Source organism: Trachypithecus francoisi, unplaced genomic scaffold (assembly GCF_009764315.1).
Source record: "Trachypithecus francoisi isolate TF-2019V2 unplaced genomic scaffold, Tfra_2.0 Lachesis_group20, whole genome shotgun sequence".
NCBI classification, from domain to species: Eukaryota; Metazoa; Chordata; class Mammalia; order Primates; family Cercopithecidae; genus Trachypithecus; species Trachypithecus francoisi.
In genome coordinates, this window is record NW_022681466.1 from 41,977,701 (window position 1) to 41,989,701 (window position 12,001).

General features: G+C 48.0%; 1 protein-coding gene across 5 annotated transcripts in view; it reads right to left on the minus strand.

Moving 5' to 3' along the window:
- The window catches only part of RGS9 (regulator of G protein signaling 9), a 100,215-nt gene that overhangs the window by 75,107 nt on the left and 13,107 nt on the right, over positions 1–12,001 (minus strand). For all 5 annotated transcript variants that reach the window (XM_033183933.1, XM_033183934.1, XM_033183932.1 and 2 more), the window contains one exon: positions 996–1,092. In XM_033183933.1, coding sequence (XP_033039824.1) covers positions 996–1,071 — 76 coding nt within the window. In that variant the 5' untranslated portion in view covers positions 1,072–1,092. The remainder of the gene's footprint in view (positions 1–995; positions 1,093–12,001) is intronic.

Here is a 12,001-nt window from a genome sequence, read left to right on the forward strand (position 1 = left end):
CTTGGGCTATGAGAAGCTGTCTGCTTCTGCAGGCAATACACCCAAGTATGAAACACTGTCTTTACTGCAAAATCAAGACCAGAAAACAGGTAACACATTAACCAAAACGCTCTCCTAGTTTGGTGTCCAGCCCCTCTTGCCAATATCCCCAAATGATGCTCTGCAGGCACGTCACCCCCAACACACACACACAGAGAGGAGACAGTGGCACCACCCCGAAAGGGCAGTTGAGAAGGGCCTGAAATGAATTAGAAGGTAGAAGGTGGAGCAAAACAAAGGCCAACTTTTTTCTGCTAAATAGTATTTTTTTTTTCTGCGACTTGGTTTCACCACAAAGCAAACAAAACAACAAAACAAAAAATAACAGTGAAGATTTCTAAAATGAACTTCTGGGAGGAATGGCTTCAGGAAATGACCTATTGAGTCCTTTTCTCCTTCCTGACCCCTTCCTCAGAGGAAGACTTTAGTCCGGGAGTCAGCAAATGTACTCTGTAGAGCGCTAGACAGTAAATAAACATTTCAGCTTTGTGGGAGTCTTGTTCTGTCATCCAGGCTGGAGTGCAGTGGTGCGATCTTGGTTTACTGCAACCTCCGCCTCCCAGGTTCAAGCGATTCTCATGCCTCAGCCTCCCGAGTAGCTGGGATTACAGGCATGCACCACCACGCCTGGCTAATTTTTGTACTTTTAGTAGAGATGGGGTTTCCCCATGTTGGTCAGGCTGGTCTTGAACTCCTGACCTCAGGTGATCCACCTGCCTTGGCCTCCCAAAGTGCTGGGATTATAGGTGTGAGCCACTGTGCCTGTCCACAACTATATATTTTAACTCTGCCATTGTAGTGTAAGAGCAGCCATAGACAATACATAAATGAGTGAACATGGATATGGTCCAATAAAACTTTATTTAGAAATAAAGTTTTTTACAAATGCAGGAGGTGGGCCGTATTGGGCCTCTGGGGTCTATTCCAGGCCAAGACTAAAGTGCAAGCTACATCACCTGTCATGGCATGAGGAACGCTGGTGACCAGGACCCTCTGGTTCTGCATTCGGACCCCTGTCTCTGGGTTCTGCATGTCCTTCACGAGCGCTTCAATCTGCAAGACAGAACGGGAAAAAGCCAACTGACGAGAACAATTTTGAAAGTTGTGCAGGGCCATTTCCACTGCACTGAGAGGGATCTCAAAATGCAAAGGCGGACACCGGGGTTCCCCATCTGGTACAGGAGCCAGGTGGGCACTGAGTGACTCTAATGCAGCCAGGACTAAGGTGTGCTCCACAGCCACAGATCCCATCCCTGTGTGTGAAGACTCGCACATTCATCCTGACTGGGAGATTCTGGAGTGGCTTTTAAGGAAAGATGGAGCTTAACGAGAAAGGATTTTGCTGGGCCGGGCACGATGGCTCACGCCTGTAATCGCAGCACTTCAGGAGGCCGAGGCGGGCGGATCACGAGGTCAGGAGATCGAGACCATCCTGGCTAACACGGTGAAACCCCATCTCTACCAAAAAAGACAAAAATATTAGCTGGGCGTGCTGGTGGGCGCCTGTAGTCCCAGCTACTGCGGAGGCTGAGGCAGGAGAATGGCGTGAACCCAGGAGGCGGAGCTTGCAGTGAGCCGAGATTGCACCACTGCACTCCAACCTGGGTAACACAGCGAGATTCTGTCTCAAAAAAAAAAAAAAGAAAGGATTTTGCTGGACAGAAAGTGATAGAACACCATGGGCAAAGGCGTGAAAGGATGACAGCTCCCAGGGTTAGTGGAACAGAAAACAGCAGGAGTTGCGACTGGAATAGCCTGTGGAGGCCAGATCACATGGACCTCAAAGCCATCCCTGCAGTGTGGATTTTGTTCCAGTGACTGTTCCTGGAGAGCATTTTGGAAACGTGGCCCATGACAGAGAGAAGAACATGAAGTAGGAAGAAGTTTGCAGATGTAGAGAAAAGTGCAGTGACCTCTTCAAAGTTATTGCATACAGCCCAGGTGAGGAACAACAGTGACCAGGCACAGTGGCTTATGCCTGTAATCCCAAATTCAGGGAGGCAGAGGCGGGAGGATCGCTTGAGTCCAGGAGTTTCTGACCTGCCTGGGCAACACAGTGAGGCCTTGCCTCTACAAAAAACTTAAAAATTATCTGGGCATGGTGGCACATGCCTGTAGTTCCCAGCTACTTGGGAGACTGAGGCAGGAGGATCACTTGAGCCCAGGAGTTCCAGGCTACAGTGAGCTATGATCGCACCACGGCACTCAGCCTGGGTGACAGAGCAAGACCCTGTCTCTTTTTAAAAGAAGCAAAGAAATGACAGTGCTTCAATCCTTAACACTCCCACTCTTTGTACTCTCAGCAGAGCAGCCAGATGGGCTTTCCATTATTTTAGAATATGTCACTCTTCTGCGTGGCTGTTCCACTGCAAGGGCCACCTGACACCGAGTAAATGATAAAGTTTCCCTACTGGTCTACATGTTCGGGACCTCCTTCCTCTCTGACTTCTTTCCTACCACTCCCCACCAGCTCCCTCTGATCCAGCCACACTGGCCACCTTCCTTCCCCCAGCCATACCAAGGACACTCCCAGCCAGCCTTGAGTGGGTCCCGTGCTCTGGCTGTTCCCTCTACCTGGGCCAGTCTTCCCAAGAGATCAATCTGGCTCCCTCCTCACCTCCTTCCCCTTCTGATGGTCTCAGGAGGCCCACTCTGACCATTCCTAAAGCTGTAACCCTGAACTCCACCCTTGGCATTCCTGACCCCCTGCTCCATTTCTCAAGAGCATGCGTGTTCTTCAAACACACAAAATAATTGACCTAGTTATTACATTGTTGATGGTGCATCTCCCTTTGCTCCTGGAAAATAAGCTCTTCCTGGGGGTCTCTGTCTGTTGTTGTTTGCTGCTGGATGTCAAGTGTCAGGAAGCATGCCTGGCACATAGGTAGTACCCAGTAAGCAGGTGATGTGTGAATTAATAAATACATGAGGCAGTGGCCAGGAAGATGGTAAGCAGGCATGACTTTCAGAGCCCTAGAAGAGCAAAAATAAACTGTATTTGCAAGTGACTGAGTGGTTCACTGAGGGTGACACAGAATAATGCCAAGGTTTATAACTTATACAACCAGAGTTACCAGTTACCAAACTAGAAAATGCAAAAGAAGAAGCCGCTTCTGGCAGCAAAGGCATCTGCCTTGGCAGGTCGACTGCAAGGGGCTGCTGAGATTCCCACAACGTCTGGGAGGTGATTGGAAATGACTGCCCCAGGTTCAGAAGAGACAGGATCAGAGATATGAATTACAGCCATGACTGTCAGGGAGAGTTGAAGCTAAAGAGAATCAAGAAACTGTCTGAGGAAGCCTGAACTGCAGGAAGGCAGCCACAACAACAGCCCTGACTATCTTTAGAGTTGTTTTTTTTCATTTTTATTACTAAAAATTATTTCCCACTTGAAAAAATCAAATGGAAATAATATCAACTGAAGGATTTATTTTTATTTTATTTTATTTTTTGAGGCAGGTCTCCCTCTGTCGCCCAGGCTGGAGTGCAGTGGCACGAACTTGGCTCACTGCAACTGTCACTTCCTGGGCTCAAGCAACTGTCCTGCCTCAGCCTCCCGAGTGGCCGGGATTACAGACACATGGCACCACGCCCAGCCAATTTTTGTATTTTTAGTAGAGACGGGGTTTCGCCATGCTGGCCAGGCTGGTCTTGAACTCCTAACCTCAAGTGATCCACCCGCCTCAGCCTCCCAAAGTGCTGAGACTACAGGCGTGAGCCACCTCACCCAGCCTGAAGGACGTTTTTTTTTTTTAAACAACCTGGATGTTTGACACTAGTCAACAAAGATGACTAGAGAAAACCCAGGTGTTTCTCTTGTTATTCAGTGTTTGCTACTGACCTTGAGAAAGCTTCATGTGCAGAGGTTTCAAACTTCATGTTCCCCTAGAAAAGCCCTCACTAACGGGAAAGCTGTCTACTCCCCGTGTCCCAGATCTACTTGCCAATGGTCAGTTGGTCATTTGACATCCAGGCACAGTCATGATCGACTCTGGGAAGCCAGAGAGAAGAAGCTTTAGTCCCTGAGCCCAAAGATCTCACTGACCAGTGCAAGCATATTCTAGGACAATGCAGAACGTACAATGACAAGGGTGAGTCTATGGTGTCATGTGAACACAGCAGTGCCTAGGGCTGGGCAGAAGGGAAGGACACCTCCTAGATTGATTTTTCTTTTTTTTTTTTAGACTGAGTCTTGCTCTGTTGCTCAGGCTGGAGCACAGTGGCGCGATCTCAGCTCACCGCAATCTCCACCTCCTGAGTTCAAGCGATTCTCTTGCCTCAGCCTCTCAAGTAGCTGGGATTACAGGCACCCACCACCACACCCAGCTAATTTTTGTATTTTTAGTAGAAACAGCGTTTTACCACGTTGGCCAGGCTGGTCTCAAACTCCTGATCTCAAATGATCCACCCACTTCGGCCTCCCAAAGTACCAGGATTACAGGTATGAGCCACCGCGCCCAGCCTCCTAGGTTGAATTTTACAAAGTTTAGCAAGTATTAGGAAGCAGAAAGAGAAAAGGAGCATGGGTGAGGGTGTTCCAGGTGGAAGGGCCACAGGAGCAGAAGCACAGAACGTGAACCAGCAGCGGGGAACAAAGCCCTTTCCTGCCTTCACCCAGCCCAGGGCTCTCTCCTGAGGTCTGGGCTGCTACGTGCAGCTGGACATCCACGTGGAAGGCTGCTCTCACACCCAGTCTGTCCACATTCCCACCATTACCCAAAGTAAAACATTTCATCCATTTACCCGTTTTCCCTCTCCCCTCCATTTAGCCACCTTGCTTACACCATCTCTTGGCATTGAATTAAACAATATCTCCCAACACTGGCTCATTAAAATTTACAAAATCCTTTTGTGATCTGAAGGTACTTGCTAGCGGTCCAAAGAAAAAGCACTCAGGCTCTGTGGGATTTCCTTTCTCTATTTACTGTAGGATCTTGGGCAACTCACTTAACCTCTCTGAATCTCCTTTCTCTGCCATAACATGGGGACCATGATAGTATGTGGACTACTAAATGATTCTATAATACCTTAGAATTTAATTAATTTGTGGCTTTATAATCCCTTAGAATTTAATTATGTAAAATGCTCTATAAGGAGAGATATATGTTATGTATGCATAATGACATACGCTTTGTCAGGAGAGACATATGTTCATTGCTATGGTTAGAATTACTAATATTAGTAGCATTCATACTAATACATTTTGAAACTTTGCATGCAGGGTTGTGTTTAGGTGCCCAGGAATAGAAACCCAGATCAACAAAGCAAATAAGTATAGGTATTTACGGAGCATGTATTAAGAACACTGCACTGCAAGGATACAAGGTAAAAGACATATATCCAGTCTTCAGAGAGTTGAGCAGACAGTTACATGAAAATAAAAAGTTAACTAATATGAAAGCTAGGAGTCTGAATGCAGAGAAAGCTCAGTTCACATCTCTGCTCCAATTTAGCAGCTAGAGGCTTTATGTAAATTGCTAAATTTCACTAGGACTCATTTATCTGTAAAACAGAGCTTGCAGTAGTATCAGGCCCGGTGTGATGGCTCATGCCTGTAATCTTAGCATTTTGGGAGGCCAAGGTGGGTGGATCACTTGAGGTCAGGAGTCCGAGACCAGCCTGGTCAACATGGTGAAACACCATACCTGACAAAAATACAAAAATGACCCAGGTGTGGTGGCAGGTGCCTATCGTCCCAGCCACTTGGGAGGCTGAGGTGGGAGAATCCCTCGAACCCAGGAAGCAGAGGTTGCAGTGAGCCAGGATCACATCACTGCACTCCAGCCTGCACAACAGTGAGACCTTGTCTCAAAACAAAAACAAAAACAAAAAAACACCAAAACCATTCATCATAGGGATGGTATGAAGACTAAATGAGATTAAGCATACAAAGTATTTCATATCATTCTGTGCACAAAGTATTTATGAAATAGCAATTGCAAGTCAGACATGGTGGCTCACGCTTGTAATCCCAGCTACCCAGAAGGCTGAGGCAGGAAGATCACTTGAGCCCAGGAGTTCAAATCCATCCTGGGAAACACAGGGAGCCCTTGTCCTCCTCCCCCCGCCCACCCCCCCAAAAAAATAGCAACTGCAGACTGGCTGAGATGATCATAAAAAGAGTGCAGAGAGGGCCAACAGAATCTCCATAGATGGTGAGGACCCGGCTGCACTCCAAGGGAGGGGTGGTATAAGAAGGACTCAGGTTTCTTAATTCAGAAATGGAAAGAGATTGAAATGGGAACCCTGAGCACTGTTGGTAGAAATGCAAAATGGTGCAGCTGCTGTGGAAAACAGTATGGAGGTTCATCAGAAAAATTAAAAATAGAACTGCCACAGCATCCAACAATACCACTTCTGGGTATGTATCCAAAAGAATTGAAATCAGGCTCTGCAAAAGATACCTGCACCCCCATGTTCACTGCAGCACTATTCATGTTAGCCAAAATGTGGAAATAACCTAAGTGTCCACTATCAGATGAACAAAGAAAATGTGTTCTATGCATACAAAAGAACATTGTTTGGCTTTTGAAAAGAAGGAAATTCTGCAATATGCAAGCAAATGGATGAACCTGGGGTTAATTATGCTAAGTGAAATAGGTCAGTCACAGAAGGACAAATACCACACAATTCCACTTACATGAAGTACCTAGAATAGACGAATTCATAGATCAAATATCAGAATGGTGGTTGCCAGGGGTCAGGGAGAATGGAAAACAGGGAGTTGCTACTCGACAGACATAAAGAACTTTCAGTTAAATGACATGAATACATTCTAGACATGTGCTGTACAACATTGTACCTCAAGTCAACAATATTGTATTATACACTTAGTTTTGAAAGGGTAGTTCTCATGTTAAATGTTCTTACCGCAATAAAATAAAAAATTTTTAAAGAAAGGCCGGGCACAGTGGCTCATGCCAGTAATTCCTGCACTTTGGGAGGGTGAGGCAGACAGATCATTTGAGGGCGGGAGTTCAACACCAGCCTGGTCAACAACGTGAAACCCCGTCTCTATAAAAAATACAAAAATTAGCCAGGTGTGATGGCACATGCCTGTAATCCTAGCTACTCAGGAGGCTGAGGCAGCAGAATCACTTGAACCCGGGAGGTGGAGGTTGCAGTGAGCTGAGATCACGCCACCGCACTCCAGCCTGGGTAACACAGTGAGGCTCTGTCTCAAAAAAAAAAAAAAAAAAAGTTTTTAAAAGAGAGAGAGAATGATCCAGGTGCATTCAAGGTGACGGGTCATTCAAGGGAGTCCTGAAGTGGAAAAATGCTACCTGCCGCGTGTCACTCAGGCAGCCGGAAGCTGGAAGGCTCCCACCTTCCCAAGGAGCGTGGGACCATGTCCTAATTTGATGCTGAGGGGTGAGATTCCCTACTTCAATCTTTGTTGCGAAACCAGCATTTGCAGCTGAACCATGATTTCGAGAAATGGGCCAAGGGCAGGTACACAGCTGAGGCCACTCTGAACACAGAGCCAGCCAGTGTGCAGAACCCAGGCAGCTCCAGGGACTCCCAGTGCAAGACTGACTGTCAGCTTCCTCTGCACGGATACATTCTCGGCTCACAGAATTGTTTTGGAACAGAAAATACTTATTTTGACTTGACTCAGAGCCATAGTCCTTGGCCATCTGCAGTGTCGGGACTTGGCGGCATCTGAGGTCACTGGGTCAGCTGTAAGTCTAGCAGCAATGAGGGGAGCAAAGGGACAACCCCAGGAGGGTGTTTGCGGGGTGCTGAGAGGTAGAACTGCTGCTCCTGGGAGTGGCCCAGGGAACGAAGGAGCCGACAGGTTGTGGGAGTGACTCCTTCTGGAGTTCTCCACTAACTGTGACCTCAGGTCTCCGTGGTACCCAAGAAGTGCCTGAGTTTCTTGTGTTTGTTTGTTTGTTTGTTTGTTTTTGAGACGGAGTCTCACTCCACAGCCTAAGCTGGAGTGCAGTGGCGTGATCTTGGCTCACAGTAATCTCCACCTCCCAGGCTCAGGCGATTCTCATGCCTCAGCCTCCCAAGTAGCCGGGACTACAGGCGCACACCCCACGCTAATTTTTTGTATTTTAGTAGAGACGAGGTTTCACCATGTTGCCCAGGCTGGTCTCAAACTCCTGACCTCAAGTGATCTGCCCGCCTCAGCCTGCCAAAGTGCTGGGATTACAGGCGTGAGCCACCATGCCTGGCCAAGATTTTCTTTTTTTTCTTTTTCTTTTTTTTTCTTTTTTGAGACAGAGTCTCGTTCTGTTGCCAAGCTGAAGTGCAGTGGCGGATCTTGGCTCACTACAACCTCCGCCTCCCGGGTTCAAGCGATTCTTCTGCCTCAGCCTCCCAAGTAACTGGGACTACAGGTGCACACCACCAAACCCAGCTAATTTTTGTACTTTTAGTAGAGATGGGGTTTTACCATGTTTGCCAGGATGGTCTCGATCTCTTGACCTCGTGATCCACCCACCTCGGTCTCCCAAAGTGCTGGGATTACAGGTGTGAGCCACCGTGCCTGGCCAAGGTTTTCTAATATGAGGGTCCAAGACTCCTTTTTCCCACATTAGCTGCCGGATGAAAGGCTGCCTTCATTAAAAATGGTTTTTATTAGATGTAACAACAGCATGCTATAAAAACAGGGAGTCCATATATTGGAGAAGACATATAATCCCACTTTAAAAGTTAGAAACCTGAGTTTCTCCGATAGAAAGTTGGCAGATTTGATTCCTTGTCTTTGCATTTAAAAAAAAAATCGAGTTATAAAGAGTTTGAAAATAACCTTCAGAGGAGGAATAATGAGAGTTATTTTTAAAACACAATGAGGGGAGTCAGATTTCTTTCTAGCAGGTGTGTCACCCTGCACAGAAAGAAGGGCTGGGTGGGAGGAGGGAACGTCACGTGAACCTCAGGAACATTTTGAGGGAGTTTGGCCCATTGGGATCCCGATCCTTTCTCCTCCTTTCCCCATACAAATTCCTCTGAGACGTCTCCTCAGTCACCCCAGGAAACCACAGAACTCTAACTCTATGGGCTGAACTGCGTCCCCCTATAAATTCGTACATTGAAGTCCTAATCCCAGTACCTCAGAACGTGACTGCTTTTGGAGATAAGGTCTTTAAAGAGGTGAAATGAGGCCAGGTGCAGTGGCTCATGCCTGTAATCCCAGCAATTTGGGAGGCTGAGATGGGCGGATGGTTTGGGGTCAGGGGTTTGAGACCAGCCTGGCCAACACGGCAAAACCTCATCTCTATTAAAAATACAATAAATAAATAAATAATAGCCAGGAGTGGTGGCAGGCACCTACAATCCCAGCTATTCAGGAGCTGAGGCAGAAGAATCGCTTGAACCCGGGAGGCAGAGGTTGCAGTGAGCCGAGATCGAGCCACTGCACTCCAGCCTGGTCACGGAACAAGACTCAGTCTCAAAAAAGTAAAAATGAGGCTGGGCACATGGCTCATGCCTGTAATCCCAGTACTTTGGGAGGCCAAGCCGGGTGGATCAAGAGGTCAGGAGTTTGAGACCAGCCTGGCTAATACTAAATACAAATAATTAGCCAATACTAAAAATACAAAAAAATTAGCCAGGCATGGTGATGGGCACCTGTAATCCCAGCTACTCGAGAGGCTGAGGCAGAAGAATCTCTTGAACCTGGGAGGCGAGGCTGCAGTGAGCCGAGACCTCACCATCGCACTCCAGCCTGGGCGACAGAGCGAGACTCAGTCTCAATAAAAATAAAAAAATAAAATAAAGCGGTGAAATGAGGTCATGGAGTGGACCCTAATCCCCTATGACCAGTGTCTTTATGAGAACAGATTAGGACACAGAGAGACACAGAGGGAAGATGATGCGAGGACAGAGCGAGAGCAGCCATCTGAGAGTCAAAGAGAGAAGCTTCAGGAGAAGCCAACCGTGCCACACTTTGATCTCAGACTTCCAGCCTCCAGAACTGTCAGCAAAGAAGTATCTGTTGCTTAAGCCACTCAGTCTATGGTTCTTTGTGACAACAGTCCTACAAACTCATACAGACTCTGTGTCCTATATTCAATCAGAAACATCCCTTCCCCTGCACAGAGCGGGGAGAATCTGAACTGTTTCCTGAGTTCTCCAGGAAGTGAGATGCCCTTGCTATTCTGCTGCAAACTTCAGCAGACCTTGCACTCTCCTCCTTGTGTCCTTGGGGGCATCCTCACCCTCAAAGGCCAACACTCTCATTCCCAAACGAACTCTGCTTCCCAGCTCCTCCCAAGACAAAGCATCAGCCCCGCTTCGTTCCCAGGCAACATGTCAGTGCTGCACAACCAGGCGCCGCGGGACCCTGTCTGACCCCGTGTTGGGGAGAAGGGGGTCAGGGTGTCAGCTGCACCTTTCCTCTCTCAGATGCCAATGTGCTGAGGCATGACAGTGGGCGTGCCAGGGAACCCCGACATCACAGAGGGATCAGGGATGAGGGCTTTGATGGATCTGACATCCCACCCACCACGCCCACGCTGCTCCTCACATTAAGGAGCTGTCACTCACTGCGGAAGATCTCTGGGGCTGGAATTTTCCTTTAAGCTGGAGAAGGCACCCGGGGGAACAATAACAATCGGTACTTTTCTATACAAAGATGGGAAAAGTGACCCAGAACTGCAGAGTTGTTTTTCTAACAGAGGAGGATGTGCTCCTGCTAAGAAGCCTGGCCACACAGAGTCCAGCCACCCTCCCGCTGTCTCGCCCAATATCTCCCAGACGCTCAGCACTATGCCCTAACCAGTGCTTCGTAGTCTTTCACCAAAATCTGCTCTTCCCACCCTGGTCAAAAGCCTGGGAATTGTTCCAGGCGACCCCAGCCAAGATGTGGGCAACTTCTGTTGAATGGGCTTTTTTATCCCTTTTTTTTTTTTTCAGGCTGGAGTGCAGTGGCATGATCATAGCTCACTGTGGCCTCAAACTCGTGGGCACAAGTGATCCCCCCACTTTAGCATCCCATAGCTAAGACTACAGGCATGTGCCACCCGCCCAGCTAATTTTTTTTTTTTGTTTTTGTTTTTGTTTTTGTTTTGAGACAGGTTCTGGCTCTGTCACCCAGGCTGGAGTGCAGTGGCACAATCCCAGCTCACTGCAACCTCTGCCTCCCGGGTTCAGGTGATTCTCACACCTCAGCCTCCCGAGTAGCTGGGACTAGAGATGCCCGCCAGCACGCCTAGCTCATTTGTGTGTGCGTGTTTGCATTTTTGGTAGAGACAGGGTTTCACCATGTTGCCCAGGCTAGTCTCAAATACCTAGGCTCAAGTGATCCACCCACCTTGGCCTCCCAAAGTGTTGGGATAAAGGTGTGAGCCACGGCTCCTGGCCCCCAGCTAATTTTTTTAATTTTTTCGTAGAGATGGGTCTTGGTATGTTGCCCAGTCTGACTGCTTTTGTTTTCAACACATCTCTTATCTGCCCACTCAATCCTGCCTCCGTGGAACTTCTTCTAACCCGTCTCCGAACTATCAGGTTCTGCCTTTCAGCTGTGGCATCTGTCTCCAGCCTTCAGGGTGCTCCTTCGCTTAGGGCTCTCAACCGTGGCCCCATCAATGCTTGGAGCTGGATCATTCTTTGGGGGTTGGTGAGGGCGGCTGTCCTGAGGGCTGTAGGATGTTTAGCAGCATCCATGTCCTCCACCTACTAGATGCCAGGAGCACCCCCAGTTATGACAACTAAAATGTATTTAGACATTGCCAAATGTCCCTGGGGGCTTTCATCCTGGCTGCACATTCAAACCACCTGGAAAACTTTTCAAAAAGAGCAATGGTTAAGCCTGGCATGATGGCAGGCACCTGTAAGTGAAATTACTCAGGAGGCCAAGGTGAGAGGATCCCTTGAGCCCAGGAGTTTGAGTCCGGCCTGGGCAATACAGTGAAACCCCATCTCTAAAAAAAAGAAATTGTCTTAAAAAAAAGAAAACCAGGCCGGGCATGGTGGCTTACACTTGCAATCCCAGCACTTTAGGAGGCCA